Source organism: Lissotriton helveticus, chromosome 1_2 (genome assembly GCF_964261635.1).
Source record: "Lissotriton helveticus chromosome 1_2, aLisHel1.1, whole genome shotgun sequence".
NCBI lineage: Eukaryota > Metazoa > Chordata > Amphibia > Caudata > Salamandridae > Lissotriton > Lissotriton helveticus.
Genome location: NC_136058.1, coordinates 400521007 through 400539470, shown reverse-complemented (window position 1 = coordinate 400539470; position 18464 = coordinate 400521007). Strand labels below are relative to the sequence as shown.

The window sequence follows — 18464 nt, the reverse complement described above, 5'->3', positions numbered from 1 at the left end:
GGAGCCTGCTGGCGCTGCCGCGGCCCAACCGACCGGAACTCCCCAGCTCGAGGATTGAGAGCTGTGCGTAGAGTCTCCTTGCCACCGACCATCAGTAAGACTGTCCTGCTACCTTGCCCCTTTGTCACGAGACTTTCCAGATCTCGGGATCTGCTGTATATATTGAAACGATACTTATTGCCAGATAAAGATTGAAAACTCTATCTACGTGTGGTGTATATTTGTAGTGGTGTGGTTACTCTGCTGTACGATTCTAGGAGAGGGCCCCCATATCGGAGGCCTCTCGACCTCGCTCGGTCCCTTCTCTGAAGGAGGGGTAGACGTAGGGGTGGTCAGTCAGACACCTTCTGCCTCCCCCGGGTTCGCCTTTCTAACACTGAGGCTCTGTTTAACTTTAACCGGGTAAAGCAGTAACTACATGTCTTCTCCCTCTAGAAGGGTGGAATGCTACCCCCGCCGCCAGGACTGGCCGGGGGCTAGTATTCCAAAGTGTTTGACACCTTACCTCACCTTACCTTTGATAAAGCCAAACCTACTCTTTTTCCAAACCAACTACGCGGTGAGATGACTACACGTTAAACAAGGTATTACATGTACCACAGAGATTGGATGCGGAACTTGGCACAACTCTAACTACGCAGTCTTGACAAACAGTAGTAGTAAATATACGAAGGACTGGCTAGCAGTATAACAACAAGGTGGCTATCCCTTTCATTCTTGGACTCTTGAAAAGAAAGATTCCGCGAACAGACGTACTCTTTGTAAGATTCATCATTGACATAGTCGAATCACGTTCTTGCCCAGAAGAAGTCCTCTGGACGAAACCCGTTGCCTCCCACTGAGCTCAGATGAGCGCTACGAGGTCGCGACGGACAGAGCGGGACCTCCTTCTTATCCTGAGCTAGGTTCCAGGAGAGGTGAGGCACACTCCCTGTACAATATGGATGTACGACACGCCGAGTTGATACAGAGGAGCATTTATCCCACGTTCACACGTTGATATCCTTTTTTGCACTTTTTGTAAGACAGTAGTGAGTGATTAAGAACTGTGGCCCTGACGAAAGCCCTTGGTACTAGTCCGTTTTGGGCTGAAACATGTTGGCCGTTTGAAAAGCAGTTATTTGTTCCAAACTGCTTCACTTGTTTGGTTTTAACAAGGGAGAGTACAATGTCGATTAAAGTTTCTTTCATTGTTTCTCTATCCTGTTTTAATTCACACCACTTCTTTTTTTCGCACTGCACCCTTTCCATCTAGACCGTGGCTCTGTGGTCGTCACAGTGATTGAGGGCTTGACCCCGACGAGTCTGTGGTTAGGTATGGTCTTATTGATCAAAAGACATACCAACCAGCTCGGGATGACCAAATGATAATAATTTGATCTACACAAGACATTGATGGAAATCCTACCTCTCTGGAGGGGTCCATTCAAGCGGTCGCGGTGAATCATAGAGCCATGAGGTTATATTTCCATCTCTACTTCCTATTTCTTTTTTGAGGCACTAAGCGAGGTCTAGTGTTTAACACTCCTGCTCACTTATATAGGAGCATAGTGAATATAGGGACCACTATATATATTCCCTCTTAGACCCCCGGGTTGTCTTTTGTGTTTAGATAAGTTGATTAGGGGATTTCAGCCTGCGAGATTGGTCTTTAAATATTTCCCTGTGACCCTTTTTTACCACTTGTTTTTGAGTACGTTTTGTATGAAGCAAAAGAATAAAAGAAATTTTAAGCCCTATTGAACGGATTTCTTAAATTTTTACTTGATAATTATTGTTTGATTTGGGGAGTGCTGAACCAGTGTGCTTTATTGTAATGTTTTGATAAAGCCAAACCAAAGTTAGCATTAACCGCGAGAGTTATAATGCACTTAAGAGTATATGGTATGGCTATATCATAGAACAGCTATAAGGAGATGGTTCGAAAAGCTGCAGAGGGGCTCAGATCATGCTAGGGCACCCTCTCACATAAAACCAAGCACTCTGCCTCCGGGATTGTCGAGGCCTACCTTAGGAGTGGCTTATAGGTGTATATGTGTCTATACGCAAAGGTAGATATAGGTATACTATATCTAAGTAAGGGGTGATTACACCACCTTACCCAGGCTGTGTGAACAGACCTGTGGTGTCAGTTTGGAAGGCAAACCAGGGGTGGCACAATACACATGCAGCTCCTGGTAGGCCTACAATACACCTATGCCCTGGGTACCTATGGTACACTATACAGGGTCTCACAAGGGTGACCCAGTAACCAATCTGGTATGCACCTAAAGTGCATGGTATCCATTTAGAGAGAGAACAGCTGGGCTGTGGGTCTGATTAGCAGGCCCACAGCCACACTAAAGTAAAAAAAACAGAATCACAGCAAAAAGTGGGGGTGACCATAGGAAGCAGACCCTACTCTCCTACAGATAACACCAGTTTCCTATTCACTCCATCCAACAATGAGGGACAGGTTCTATTAAACTTGCTCAAAAATAAAAGTCAGAGCTAATTGGAGACACTGGCTTCTTATTACACCCAACCAGGAATACAGGACATGGCTACATGCAGACACTGTTGTCTTTTTACATACGTTCAGGAACAAGGGACAGGGCTTTTGCAGGCACCAGTTGCTGTTGTACCCGCTCACAAACAAAGACAAGGCTATAGGCAGACACTTGTCCCCGGGAATCCTCTAGCCTGTCACTTCTAGAAATGGCAGAAACCTTCCTTGGCTGTACAGACCAGGACCCCAAACTACCAGTCTGGCTAGCCTTCTGGGGGTGTATGCCCTCTGACTAACGACCCTTGACCCTGCTTCCAGGCATGTCACTCCCCACGCCGCGTAACTCCACCTGACTGCACCCGTGCTACCCCCCTGCTCCTGCCGAGTTCGAGGCCCGCCTGATAGGCCTTGGGCTGCCCATAACTTTCTCTGCTGTGTTTTTTTCCTCTACTGTTGCTCTGGTGTTTTTGTAAATTGTGCTCACTGCCTTGTGCTTACTGCCGTAATTCTCCCAAACTGTGTCTCTCTTCCATTGTTGTCCCAGTGTTTGTTTTTATAAATTGTGCTTACTGCCCTGTATTTTTGTCTGATATTGTATTTTGTCCTCCCTAATTGTGTATTTTTACCCTCCCCGCGCCCCCTCGCCGTCCCACTTCCCGCCGCTGCGTCCCCTGCGGCCCCGCACCCCCACTCCCATTCGTCCGTTGCCCCCACCCAGCTGCTCCTCCCTCCCACCTTCCCTTCTTATGACGGCCGCTACTCGGCAGTGAGAGCAACCCTTGACCCAGCTCCCAGCTTCCAGGCAGTTCGCTCCCCACGCTGCGTAGCTCCACCTGACTGCACCCGTGCTACCCCCCTGCTCCTGGTGAGCTCAAGGTCTGCCTGGTAGGCCTTTTGCTGCCCGTAACTTTCTCTGCTGTGTTTTTTTCCTCTACTGTTGCTCTGGTGTTTTTGTAAATTGTGCTCACTGCCTGGTGCTTACTGCCGTAATTCTCCCAAAATGTGTCTCTCTTCCACTGTTTCCCGGTGTTTGTTTTTATATAAATTGTGCTTACTGCCCTGTATTTTTGTCTGATATTGTATTTTGTCCTCCCTAATTGTGTATTTTTACCCTCCCAGCGCCCCCTCGCCGTCCCACTTCCCGCCGCTGCGTCCCCTGCGGCCCCGCCCTCCCGCTCCCATTCGTCCATTGCCCCCCACCCAGCTGCACCTCCCTCCCACCTTCCCTTCTTATGGCGGCCGCTACTCGGCAGTGAGAGCAACCCTTGACCCAGCTTCCAGACAGGTCGCTCCCCACGCTGCGTAGCTCCACCTGACTGCACCCGTGCTCCTGCCGAGTTCAAGGCCCGCCTGGTAGGCCTTTTGCTGCCCATAACTTACTCTGCTGTGTTTTTTTCCTCTACTGTTGCTCTGGTGTTTTTGTAAATTGTGCTCACTGCCAGGTGCTTACTGCCGTAATTCTCCCAAAATGTGTCTCTCTTCCATTGTTGTCCCGGTGTTTGTTTTTATATAAATTGTGCTTACTGCCCTGTATTTTTGTCTGATATTGTATTTTGTGCTCCCTAAATTTGTGTATTTTTTCCCTCCCCGCGCCCCCTCGCCGGTCCCGCTTCCCGCCGATGAGTCCCCTGCGGCCCCGTCCCCCGCTCCCATTTGTCCATCGCCCCACACTCAGCTGTTCCTCCCTCCCACCTCCCCTTCTTGTGGCGGCCGCTACGCGGCTCCGCCACTGGCACGCCTAAGGCAAGCCGGTCTGCGCCGGTCCATGCCCAGCGCAAGAGCCCCTGACCCCCAGGGATGCAACAACTCCCGAATGAACTACAACACCAGCACCCTCCACGCACTCAACACCCGCTGAGAACACGCCTGCTACTGGGCCACCCTGAAGCGCACCCAAGGACCCTTCACCTGCCGGAGTTGCAGCTTCACCATCATCCGGCCAGTCAAACCGCCAACCAAGGAACCCAACTACCTCAACTGCATCCTCCTCAACACCCGCTCCGCCCGCAAACACGCCGTCAAACTCTGGAACCTCCTCTACTCTACAACTCCGGACGTCGCCTTCCTGACAGAGACCTGGTTGAACCCCGCCTCAGCCCCTGACATCGCCATAGCCATCCCAGAAGGCTACAAGATCACCCGCAAAGATCGCACCAACAGGGTAGGAGGAGGAATCGCCATCGTCCACAGGAACACTCTCAGAGTCTTGACCAACACCGACGACACCCTCAGCACCACTGAACACATGCACTTCCAGATCAACACCGACCCCAACACCACCCTCAGAGGAACCCTCGTCTACAGACCCCCCCGGACCCGACCACAGTTCAGCGACTCCATTGCCGACTTCATCAGCACGCACGCCCTCACCTCCACAGACTACATCCTCCTAGGAGACCTGAACTTCCACCTCGAGAACAACAACTGGCCACACGCTCGACCCCATCTTCACTGCAAGCCCCCACATCTACTTCAACCACACCACCTAACCCCACTGGACAGACCACCACTGCACCTTCAGGAAGCCCACCACGCACCACCGCACTCAACAGAAGCCTCCATGCTGCTGGAGCAAAGTCACCGAAGACCAGCTAACCGACACCCTCATCCAGAACCCGCCCTTCGACCCCACCGATCCCGACACCAACGCCCGCAACCTCAGACAATGGATTGACGACTGCACCAACACCCTCGCCCCGCTCAAGACACCCTCCAACAAGCACACCAGCAAGAAAGCCACCTGGTTCACCTCCAGTCCTCCAAACAAACATGCAGAAAAGTGGAGAAGAACTGGCTCCGCGAACGATCACCGGAGAGCTACACAGCCCATAAGAACGCCACCCGCAGACACCATCAACTCATCAGAGCCACCAAGAGGACCTCCTTCAAGGACCGCCTAGATAACAATGCACACAACAGCAAAGAGCTCTTCATCATCGTGAAGGAACTCTCCAACCCCAGCTCCAACACCAACGACATCCCACCTTCACAAGACCTGTGCGACTCACTGGCCAACTGCTTCCCCCGCAAGATCGCACACATCTACAACAGCTTCAGCGCCATGACCACCCGACAACCACCAGCAGCACCAACCGCCTGCTATCCTGGACCAGGGTCAATTACAAAAACACTAGCAAGATCATGAACACCATTCACTCCAGCTCACCATTGGACCCATGCCCACACCACATCTTCAACAAAGCCAGCACAGCCATCGCACCCCATCTCCGGAGAGTAATCAACATCTCCTTCGAGACAGCAACCTTCCCGGAGAGCTGGAAGCACGCCAAGATCAACGCCCTACTCAAGAAACCCAAGGCGGACCCCAAAGACCTCAAGAACTTCCGACCCATCTCCCTGCTTCCGTTCCCAGTAAAGGTCACCGAAAAAATCATCAACAAACAACTAATCTGCTACTGCTACCTCGAGGAGAACAACATCTTGGACCCATCCCAGTCCGGATTCCGCAGGAACCACAGCACCAAGACCACCCTCATCGCCGCCACTGATGACATCAGGAGCCTACTTGACAACAGAGAAACAGCGGCTCTCATTCTCCTGGACCTGTCAGCCGCCTTCGACACGGTCTGCCACAGCACACTGAGAACACGCCTACATGATGCACGCATCCAAGGGAAGGCCCTGGACTGGACCACATCGTTCCTCTCCGGCAGAACCCAGTTCTTCCGCCTCCCCCTTCCTCTCCAAAGCCACCGAGATCATCTGGAGCATACCCCTGGGCTCTTCCCTCAGTCCGACTCTGTTCAACATCTACATGGCACCCTTTGCCAACGTCGCCCAACAGCACGACCTCAACATCATCTCATACGCCGATGACACACAGCTGATCATCTCCCTCACCAAAGACCCCCCACACCGCCAAAACCAACCTCCACGAAGGAATGAAGGATGTCGCCGAATGGATGAAGAACAGCCGACTGAAGCTGTACTCAGACAAGATGGAGGTCCTCATCCTTGGCCCCAACCCCTCAGCCTGGGAAGACTCCTGGTGGCCGACATCACTGGGAACAGCACCAACACCCACCGACCACGCACGCAACCTAGGGGCCAACCTCGACGCCACCCTCTCCATGTCTAAGCAGGTCAATGCCGTATTCTCATCCTGCTTCAACACCCTCCGTATACTCCGCAGGATCTTCAAGTGGCTCCCCACCGAAACAAGAAAAACCGTCACCCAGGCCCTCGTCACCAGCAGGCTGAGCTATGGAAACGCGCTCTACGCAGGAACGTTGGCCAAGCTCCTGAGACGGCTGCAACACATCCAGAACGCCTCGGCACGCCTGATCCTCGACATCCCCTGCCGCAGCCACATCACTCCCTGCCTGAGAGACCTGCACGGCTCCCCGTCAACAAGAGGGTCACCTTCAAGCTCCTCACCCACGCACACAAGGCTCTCCACAACACCGGTCCGGCATACCTCAACAGATGTCTCAGCTTCTACACCCCCACCCGCCAGCTCTGCTCCGCAGACCTTGCCCTCGCCACAGTCCCTCACATCCAAAGAATGACCGCCGGTGGCAGATCCTTCTCCCACCTCGCCACCAAGACCTGGAACAACCATCCCACTAAACTACGGCAGACCCAAGACCTACTGGCCTTCAGAAGACTCCTCAAGACCTGGCTCTTAAATCAGTAGCTCCACCCGTTTCCCCCCGTGCCTTGAGACCCTCACGGGTATGTAGTGCGCTATATAAATGTCTTGATTGATTGATTGATTGATTGACTAACTAATTTTCCCGTCAGCCTGGGTGCAAATGCGCCTGGGGATAGGGGGAGAGCAGCTTCTACTTTGGGAGTCAGCCTGCGTGCATATCAAAGGCAGTGCATGCTTTAAAGCTCACCTTCTTTCTGGGCCACTTCACCGGCCCTCCTGTCAGGAAGGGAGGCATTACCTCTGTAGCATGGATTCTGCCCAGAAACAGAAGTATGTTTGGGACCATAGAACATCGACATGTAGGGACTGAGTCACCATAACACCTCAGTACCTATGAGCGCGTGCCGGACTAGCTATAGTTCCCCACTTGCCCTCATAACCCTACCAGAGAAACAAGTGAATTGGCACCCCAGAATACAACCCTCTCGACTCTCTCATGTAACACGGTAACAGGACACACCCGTTCTCTCTCTCACTCGTCCACAGTAAGATAAACACATGACACAAAGGAAGTTCTACTTGACCTGTGGGAAGATCAGTGCGAACATCAGTTCACACTGCACTCCACTACTTGCGGAACTCCGTGGAGTTTTTTAGTCACTTTGCGGAGATCCATGCAGCAAAACTCTGTGACCTACGCCCAGGCCTGATTAGCATGGCTATTGTACCATATGCTATAAAAAGACCTGTCATGATATAAGACAGAGTTACCTAACCCCATCTTCCTACTCAAGCTAAATGATTAAATTTCAAAGATCTCTGGGATTAGTAGTGGACCCCGTACCTTAGCATACACAGATGGATGTTCTACATCTCAGCTGACGTAGTGATCTCATCTCTGAACTTTCGCTCCATGAGTGTTTTTTCACTCCATTATATGACATGATATATGTGCTCAGCAGCTGTGTTCTCATGCTATGTCTAATAACTTTATTGCGTGATTTAAAAAAAACATTGCAAGTACAGAATTTAGAAGATATCAAAAAGTTTCATTTAAAATACATTACAAGTTCGTTTAAAAGAGGAGATAAATAATGTCTGATATGGGTGAGAATAACAGGTGAAGTCCGCCAAGACATTATGCCAACGAGTGACCACAGACTGTGGGCCCCTCACAAAGTTTTTTTACTGCGTGATCCATAAATCTTACAAGGGCACAGTTTAGTTTAGTGTTCCTAGGATCTAAGCAAGCTAGGACTGCTGCCCTACATGTTCTAATCATTTTTGTATTCCAGAGGTGCTTGAAAAGGGCCCGTCTTTCAGTCAACAGCTTTGGGCAAAGACAAATGATGTGTATTATGTCTTCTTTATGCTCCCAGCAGAGTCGGCATGAGTCTCGTCCTTGCTCTCTTTTCCATTTTGGCAAATGAACCAACAAGTTAAAAACTCCCAGTCTCAATTTCAAAAAACTTAATTTCATTCGTGCAGTGAAGGATACAGTTAGATACTGCTGTGGGATCAACGAGGAATAGGATTGCAGGGTCAGCCACCCGTGACTTCTTTTAGCTAGGCGTGCCTTGTCTTCGACTATTGAAAGTTGTTTGGTGCTTATTTTCGCCAGCCTTTTGAATTCCTTCTGACTTGCGTGCATGCTCCAAAGACCCTTTAGTCATAGCCCTTTTAACCAGTAATCATGGCCTGCTCGCCATGTGTTTGATTGGAGGGTGGCCCACAAGTGCTCATGCTATGTCATGGTGCCAGTGCCAGACCAGAGAGAATAACAAGGGGCATTGTTGTTTGACCTTGTCTAGGATGTTCTAAATACCAGGAAAAGAACAGAACATGAAAATCCAGCATTTAGAAAGCGCAGACTACTCACTCCTGAGGGTCTCAAGGCGCTGGGGCCGCTGGGGAGTTCAGACTACCAGGCAGTCGCTCAGATTCCTGTCTGGGCGATGGCAGCTGCAAGCTGTCAGCAGGAACACAGGGAAGGCTGTGGCGAATAGATGGGCAACTTCTAAGGTAAACGCGAACAAGAGTGTTAGGAGGGAGAAATACCTGCCTAACTGACGGGCGCACTTATTCAGCAAACTATGCTGTTTGCATAATCTGATTCAAACACTTAACATACGACTTTTGATAAAAATATTGATGCTTAATCCAGTGTTAAATCATCTTTTTGTGATTTATTCAGTAAATCAATGCCATTGTTCCAATGATTTCTCGGTAGCAATTGTATTTGTAACACACATATTTATTCAAACCAATACATTCCGGGTCAGTGATGACCCTTCATCAGGGGTTTCTAAGGTAGCCACCAGGGTGCATGCCACATAAGTCCTGACAGTAAAATCATGTCAGATGTGAAGAGGCACGTTGTTTGATACCACACATGGCCATATTCGCCTCTACCATAATGGAGCTGGTGAACTTCAGTAAGCCCGACCACCTCGCCATGTTATCCTGTGCACTGCTGATGACTTATAATAGTCTTTAATGGAAATGACTACAATAGGGATGTCTAAACTTGCATTTATATGTTCACGCCTTTACTATACTACACCCTGCAACCTGGGCTTTTGATACCTACCTTAGGTGACTGACATATATTAAAGACAGTGTTTTGACCTTGACACACACGGTGGGAGCAAATTCAAGTTGGAGCAATTATCACTGTTCCTGCAGTCCGCAATGACAGGCCGACTGTCATCCCTTAACTTTGGTCACTCAGGGTGGCACAAATAGTGGTTCGGGCCCTGGTGACCCCTTTAACACCCATGCCCTGGGTACCCTTGGTAGAACTTTTCTGGGGATTAAAGTCCTTGACTCCTGGGAGTACCAATTGGCTACATCATGTTTTAGGGAGAGAGCTCTGGCACTGAGGCCTGGGCAGCAGGTTCCGCCACTTTCATAACCATCAGCTTTAGAGCAACAAGCGTGTGGGTGATGACACAAAAGGGAACTTTACTACATAACTTCCGCCAGACAAAAGGTGATCAGCAACTAACCTATACCCTGGTAGTTCTTATTGTCTAAGTGTAAAAACCTGTAAAGTCCATCTGCATTGGCATGGTCAGTCCCTGGTCTGTGCTACACTGTAAAGTCCATACCCTGTAGGAAAATGGGCCACCTCACCAATTTTGGGATCCCTCCTCTCATCTGCATCAGCCCTCTAAGGGGCATGCGGGTAGTGTGAACCTTGAAGTAAGTGCCAAAGAGGTAGAGTCTCAGCTTCTTCAGGGATGAAACAAGAACAAAGGCTTCCCTCTCAATGGCACTGCAACGCTGCTCTTTAGGGAGGAGTCACCTCCTGATATTGCAAGCTGGTTGATCCTGGCCCTCATCATTTGTTTGTGACCCCTAATCCCATGTGCAGAATGGTCTGTTTGGACAATGAACTCCTTTCCACCTTCGGGTGCCTTCAGGACAGGTGCTGAGCTCATCGCCTCTTTCAGGGTGTCAAAGACCTTTTGGCATCCTGATGCCAATGCAGTTGGCCTTTCCAAGTTTTTGGAGGCAGTTTGAGTGAATGGTGCCGTACCCCTCCACAAACCTTCTGTAGTACCCAGTCAAGCGAAAGAAAGCCCAGACTTGGGTCTTTGTCTTGAGAGCCTCCCGCTCCAGAATCTTTTATTGGAGAGGTTTCATTTGGCCTCTACCTACAAGGTGGCCCAAGAAAGGACACCTTCCTGCCCAAAAACAGTCCTCTGAGTCGTTTTCCTCTTTCTATATGTGCAGCAGAGGAAACAACGAGGAGAAAATTTAAAGATATTTGGCAACAGTTTTGGTAAATCTGGAAATGCTTCGGAATCCATTGGTGGATGTGTGGTAACACCCTCGCTCCATCCATGGGATGTCTTCTCAGGGCAGAGTACCTCTGGCCCAAGACTTGCCCTACGCTGTGTTACTCCAGAACTACCAAGCAATGCAGGGCCGTACAAGGTGGGCTGCGTGGGTTTGTAAACCTTATGTTAGCTTGTTTGATGCAAGGCCGAAGCAATCTATTAATATATCTGGCCCTTGGTTCCTAACTTCTCATTAGCTCTCTGATGGAGCTGTAAAGCAGATATTCCAAATCTAGTTGAAGCGCTTACACCACGGTTTCACATTGCCACGTGCTAAGGGTGTGTCGGTAGGGGCACAAGGTAAGAGCTAAGCACTTATCAGTGGGGCCAGTAGTATGTTCAAAAGTGTGCTAAGCTAATAGGAAAAATGCACAAACATTAATCAAAATATATCCTATGGCAAAACATGTGTAAATGTATGAATATATTGTTAAAAATGAATTTACCTTTGTACATCTGTGGTTGAAGTTTCCTCTTCTCTATAAAGAGAAACAAATTAAACTAAAATCATTAATCCTTGTTTTAAATACAAACTGATGTCCGAACAATAAATGTGTACAAAAGCAGACTATATCAGCAAAAGTCTCACAGTGTGTAGAGGAAAAATGATCCAGTCTGTGTTGAGACGTTCCCTGGATCTCATCAACAAACGAGTACATTTGAGGATCAATAGGTGCTTGTTCTAGAGTCTCAGGCCCAGATTTATAATATGTTCATACAACGCACCAAGACATCTTGCTGCACTGCAATGAAAGGGAAACGGCAGGAAGGCACCTTATCTATCAAGATATGACGCATTCCTGTTCTCTGCCTAAGCTGGTGCACAAACCGCTACCTAGCGCCAACGCAGACACACTTACACCATGGTGCAAGGTTGCCTGGGTTACAGGCAGGATTGTTTTTGTGTAGGAAGGTACACTTTCCTGCACAGAAATTATTTTCGGAGTGTTTTTCCTCTTTCTAAGTGTGCTACAGAATGTTGCACACCTAGAAAGAGGAAACAACGAGAAAACATAAAGATATTTCTAGTAGTGTCCCCCCTGGAAAGGCATGGACTTCTGAGGCTTTCCCATGTCTACTAGTATTGGTTAATATTTTATGCCCTCCCATGGCAGATTCATGCAGACAGCAACTTGCGCCACCTTGTCTTACTTCAGATTTACCAAGCCACAGAGGTCCACACAAGGTGGCCCTGCGTGACTTGGCAAATCTGATCTATGGATGGCGTTGCCCTTGCATCACCTTGTGTGACGCGAGGGCAACACAATCCATTAATAAACCTAGCCCAGTCTGTATACAAAGAAAGCCTGTTGAGGTGAACTGGCTTCCTCTGTAAGTCTTTTGATCTCCTGTCTGATGAATAATGTGCTCCATGTAGTGCATACACAACTAGAAATTGATTTAGAAGCAAGATACGCGAGTTTAGCTGCAAGGAATGTCTCATCTATCACATGACAGACTGTCAATCAATCAATCAATCTGGATGTATAAAGTGCAGCTAATCACCCAATAAGTTATCCAAGAGCTTGCAGGTTATTCGAACAGCCAGCTCTTGAGGGTCATTCAGAATTACGGAAGTGAGGTGATGGCCCAGAGGTGCGTGGGTAGACTGTTCCAGACCTTTGCTGTGATGTGAAAAAGGAGCATCCACCACTTCTGCTCCGGTAGATGCAGGGAGTATGGGCAAGTGCAAGGGAAGCGGCGCATAGTCTTCTTAGCCATTGGTGGACATGCAGGGGGTGGGTAATGTAGGTTGTGTTGAGCCTTGTATAAGTGGGTCAGGAGCTTGAATTGGCTTCTCTTCTGTATGAGGAGCCTGTGGAGTTGCCTGGGGTAGGGTGTGATGTGGGTTCATCGGGGAAGGGCAAGGATGAGTCTGGCTGCAGCGTTCTGTATGGTTGTAAGTCTCTGTAGGAGGCGTGTGGCAATTCCTACGCAGAGGGCATATCATAGGTTGGCTGGTGATGAGGGCATCTCTCACAGTGTGACTCATGTGTAGGGGTAGCCACTTGAAAATCTTATGTAGCATGCGCACAGTGCAGAGGCAGAGGAAATGGTGTTGATCTGTGATCTCATGGTGAGCCTGTTGTAAGTGATGATTCAGAGGTTTCTGGCATGATCGGAGTGTGAGGGTGCGGGTCCTCGGTCTGATGGCCACCAGGAGTCATTCGATGTGTAGCTGCTGTTGCCAAAATTCTGTACTTCCATCTGGTCTGTGTTCATCTGCAGGCAGTTGTTCTTCATCTAGTCAGTGACGTTTGTCATGCTTCTGTGGAAGATGTTTCTGATGATGTTGGACAGCGGGTCATATTTGTGTTAAAGGGCGTGGGTTTAAGGGATGAGCCCTGGGGGACACCGCAAGTGATCTCCTTGGATTCAGAGGTGAAAGGTGGGAGGTGGAGCCTTTGGGTTCTTCCTGTGAGGAGGGAAGTGATCTATCTAAGCGCGTCCCCTTGGATGCCGATGTGGTGGAGTCTTTCGATCAGCGTGTGGTGGGATACTGTGCCGAAGGCTGCCGAGAGTTTGAGGAGGATCAACGCTGTTTCTATGAAAAGCCTTCTATCGAGGAGAGGGACCCATTGCAGTTGTTTCATTGTAGCATAGTTTTTCTCAGTGTCCGTTGGTTGAACAATATTGGAGCGACTGACTGGAAAAAGTATTTAAATTGTTGAGAGAATAACAATTAATGTGTTGCATCATTTGATATATGATATGACGGTAGTGGGGGAGGGGTTACTTCCTCACACCTTGCATGTTGAAGACTGAGAACACTGAAGCAGTGGTGGGGGAGGGGTTACCTGTGCTGTTCACATAGGACTCAAACGATAACACTTTTATAATCCAAAGGTTTGAGGAAAGCTCCTGGAAGAATTTGCAGAAGTCAGAGAGATGGCTCCAGACAATCTTCTCAGATCTGGGAGATTTGTGCAGATACTGTAAACAAGAGGTTTTTACAACTGATTAAAGGGAACATAAGGGTCTACACAACCTAATGATTGGGGGGCATATCTTGAATGTTTGTTGCGCAGATTTGCTGCTGTGTTTATTGTGGTCCATGTTCTCTGAAGCTAGCTAGGGCTGCTGGTCAGTCTCTCAGTGCCAGAGTGTCTAGGAAGTGCCAGGAGAGGCTTCAACTGGATAGCAATGAAGGAACCCAGGCAACACCACCAATAAGTAGAGTACAAGAAGTCCTATTGATTGCAGTAGGTTGAAAGGACAGTGCTGGCAACATTGGAGCCCTCATCTCTCACAAGGAAGGTGAAGAAAGCTATCCTGAAAAGCCCTCAGGGGAATCCAATAACCCTTGACTCTTTAGAATCCCCTTCATGTCAAGAAAAACAGACACAAATTTGGCATAGCTAGCGTATGTGGAAATAAATCATGAATGCCTAAGAGCGCATTATGACAAATAGCCAAAAAAAGAGAAAGATACACTTTGACTCCAGAATCTGCCAATACCTTGATGTATCATCTACAAATCTTCATCAATGCAATTCTTGAAAATATTCTGAGTGATGTTGGAACAAGCCTAACTTTTGGAGTCAGAACCATATTTATAACACATCATTTAAAGTTTCTTTATTGTCTAAAAAAACACTAAGACCAGCTGAGTGTTGATTACCTGGCGGAATCGCTGCTAATCATTGGGCCCCTACAACCCAGCAATTAAAGGATGGTGATCAGGAGTGATCAGGAGTCATTAGATCCAACCCTGAAGTTCTAGAGCCACTGCATGCAGGAAACAAGTCAGCTACTTTGGATGTTGACCTTTGCAAAAAAGCTCAATTTCTTTCTTTCATTCTTTACTGATTCATTCAATGATTTCTTTATATATTTACTTACTTAATTGGTAATTGTACTTAATGCAGTAAAAGTGTACTCTTCTACAGGATGTCACACCGCGGTCTTAAAAAGGTGTGCCTTCAAGGGTCTCAACTTTGGCATGTCCATGTTCAGAGCTTTTTGCAATGAATTCAGTGACCCAGCTGCATGCACACGTGAAATTAACTTGCATTGGCCAAGAGAAGTGTCTTCTGGGGGTCGCAGTCAGCAGTTTATTTAGAGTGTTCCAGGTCTCATATCCATTGGGCTTTAGCAGCTGAATACAGAATTTGAGGTGTATCATATAAATATTGACCAATTTATCGAGCCTGATCTCCTGTTTCATGTTGACGTCCTTAAAAGTGTCACTTACTACCATATGCTGAGTGTTCACAACAGTGAAAGATGCTTGAAGATGCCATGGTCTGTTTTCCACAATGCACTTCACAATAACACTTTCCTCCTCTAAGATATGAAAGTTGCGCCCTCAAGTGACTCTTTTAAATTTTCAAAATGTTCTATCCTCCCCCAAGGGGCGATGGCCATGACTGGGATAGAACTGATGGCAGAATTACAGCTTTAAATCCATCCCTGGTTAGTCCAACAACTTCCTCAGCCATGACAGACACATTTTCATTGTATAAACTTGAGGGAATGTTCAACCCTTCTCTCTTATAGCCTTATTTCTTCCTCTTTCTACCACTCTTTAATTCTGGCTATTTCTCTTTTCATTATTTATCTTACATCACTCCCTACCTTACTTATGCATTGTTGAATTGTACAGTTGAGTTGTTTTGTCTTTTCAGGTTTTTTTTTTGTTGAACTGTTGTATTTTTATCGAGTTTATGTTATGTTATGGCGATTTGTATAGTGCAGCTTATCCCCTGTGATGGTATTTAGGTGCTCCTAGTTGTACAGCCAGGTCTTCAGTTTCTTGAAGGAACTGACAAGCGCAGTAGCCGTCCTGGTATGTTGAGTTCCAGTGCTTGGCAGGGATGAAGGAGAAGGCGTCGTGGCCTGAGTTGCTTATGCTGATGCATGAGACTCGTAAGAGGAAAAAAGTTATGGAGCGTAGCTGTCTGGAAGGTTGGTAGAGTTGAAGTCGGTTGTTGAGGTATGCTGGTCAAGTGTTGTGGAAGGCTTTGTAGGAGTGGATGTATGAGGGGTCTATCCAGTATCAAAAAAATTCTACAAAGAGCTGCAGTTCAACTAGTCATTACTAGATGTCCCTCATGAGTCAAACGCAAAAGCATTTGACTCGTGAGGGACACCTAGTAACGACTAGTTGAACTGCAGCTCTTTGTAGAATATTTTGATATTGGATACTATAATATTCACTGCCCACTGCTAATCTTGTCCCATAATGCTTTGCAGGGCCTTTGGTTGGGATTGTATTTTTGCCCATAACTGTGCTTGTGGTGGACCTAAGCGGATGGGACCACCACTGAATCGTTCAGGATTATATTCTCTTTGTGTTCAAGTCATCTGCTTGGTCCTCCCCCTAGGTTTGGTTAGGGGGGACCCCAAAATCATCACCTCTCTCATTGCTTGATATTTTTCATTTTCAAAGTTCACTTTTGTGAATTGGTTATATGCTTTTTAGCGTGTGAAGTTGCTTTATCAACGTGGAGCAATGGAGTTTTTGCCTCAATTATGTGTTTTTAATGGAATGTGTAGTTAACAAATCTCCGCAAACTCCAGTAGCGTAGCGGACTTCATTGCTCAGGGTTATAAATTATGGAGAAGGAGAAAGGAGGAGGGCAGTGCGGCAGGCAGCTAGGTCCGAGGAGGGCCTTTGATTGGTTAGTGGACCAGTCCATGATAAATGGAAACGGGGACTCAGGCACCTGCTCAATGGGTTCACACAGTGGCCACCATTAAGTATGCCCTAAGGGAGGGAGGAGCGTAACGTTTGGGCTACGGATGGGTAGGAATTCATAGTGAGAGAAGGCAGGGGAAGAACAGGTAAGGAGACGGTGGAGGATAGATGTGGATAAAGTGATGGAGGGAGGAGGTGGGGGGAGATCCTGAAGCAAAGGGAAAAGTGGGAGAGATAAGAGGAGCAAAAGCATAAAATGCAACAAGTCAAGGCAACAAAACCAGACACAAATACCGGCACAAAAAGACTAGGAAAAGGGACAAAAATGTGTACAGAAGACTGGATTGAGCAATGAAATGGCACAAAAGACAAATATGCACAAAAGAAAAATGAGCACTAAACCAAGACATCTCAAAAGAGCACAAGAGCTAAAGCACAAAAGACAATAGGACACAACAGAAGACAAAACAGCACAGACGTGAAGCAAAAAAGAGCCCAAAAGGCAAAATATGTAGCACTGGTCAAAATGAGAGCGTGAAGGAGTGAGTGAGAGCAGGAGAGTAAGAGAGTAGTGCAGCAAGGCAGTGCCTCACGGCAGATGGCCAGATCTGAGAGGGCCATAGACTGGTCAAATGAGCAGTCCAAAGTAAGTGGGAGCTTGGGCCTAGGCCTCTAGAAGTAAAAACAATGGGTGGGCATAATTCTGGGCCTAGTACTATTTCGTATGTCCATATTGGATGTGAGGGAAGAATTATGCTAAATGCAACAGAATATGAATATTGAGCGTGAGCAGCCACTCGCCAGATGTGCTTTTAGAGTCGGATTTCCTCCCCAACTTAAACATGTTTTAGCACTATTTTATTAACACAAAATGGATGTGAAGTAACATTTTGTGCTATGGAATTTACTGAATGAAGCAGAATGTAAGTAGCACGTGCAATCACGCACTCTTGCTCAATAAATGTGCTCTCATGGCAGGATTTATCCTCCAAATTACGTGAGCTAGTGTACAGAAATTACTCCAATTACGCCAGCGTAATTAAAGTTCCGTTACGGGCCTAGAAAACACCAAGAAATGGACGTAGGTAGATCAGTAGGCTCAGTCATTATATAAACATTATTTTCAATCAAATAAATCAAGACATTGAAATGAAAAATCAACTAAAAACTATTAACCAAGTTGAATAAAATATTTTCAGAACTCTAGTTTCTGCTCACTCCTGTCTGTCTGTTCTGTGTTTTATTCTCCTAGTCACCTTCCCTGTTGCTCCAGCCGTCACCAGCCCTGCTCACTAGGAAGCACGGATACACAGGGATGAACATTCAAGGTCCCAAAACCTCCTTTCCAAGATTTGGGGGTTTCTCTAGAAGTAGACGGTGTCTGATTGAAGATACCTGCTTATTGATTGATTCTTGAAGCTCTGCTGCCTCCTCTCATGCATGACCCAGTCGAGGTGTTTGCATTTCTATCATATAGTAATTCCCTACCATAATTAACCCTGGGGGTAGTTCGCAAAGTCGCGCTACACGTAGGTACGCAAAGTGCACTTTGGACTATGCAAGCTACGCGTAGCGCTATGTGAACTGCATAGTGCCCTGTTCGCGATGATTGCACAGTGCCGGATGCTTGTCCGCACTGTGCAATCATTGAAAACAGCATCTTGCACAGTGCGAGCTGTCGTTTTCTGCTGCTCGAATAGATTTGTACTCGAGCAGCAGCTTTCTCAACACAGACTGGTAGTTTCTCATCGCGAGTGGTCGCAAGCATACGGACCACTCGCAATGAGAAACCTGAACTCCCTGCATTGAGAATCTCGCCGAGAGGTTTATTTTCCACGCTTGTGATCGCTAACTTGATGTTGCTGATTACGAACA

The 18464-nt window shown here is 47.6% G+C and overlaps 1 protein-coding gene across 1 annotated transcript in view; it reads right to left on the bottom strand.

The window, feature by feature from the left end:
* Positions 1-18464, bottom strand: part of LOC144806397 (CD5 antigen-like) — a 226496-nt gene that overhangs the window by 11836 nt on the left and 196196 nt on the right. The window contains exon 6 of the mRNA XM_078672761.1: positions 11395-11427. Within this exon, the coding sequence (XP_078528887.1) occupies positions 11395-11427 (33 nt within the window). The remainder of the gene's footprint in view (positions 1-11394; positions 11428-18464) is intronic.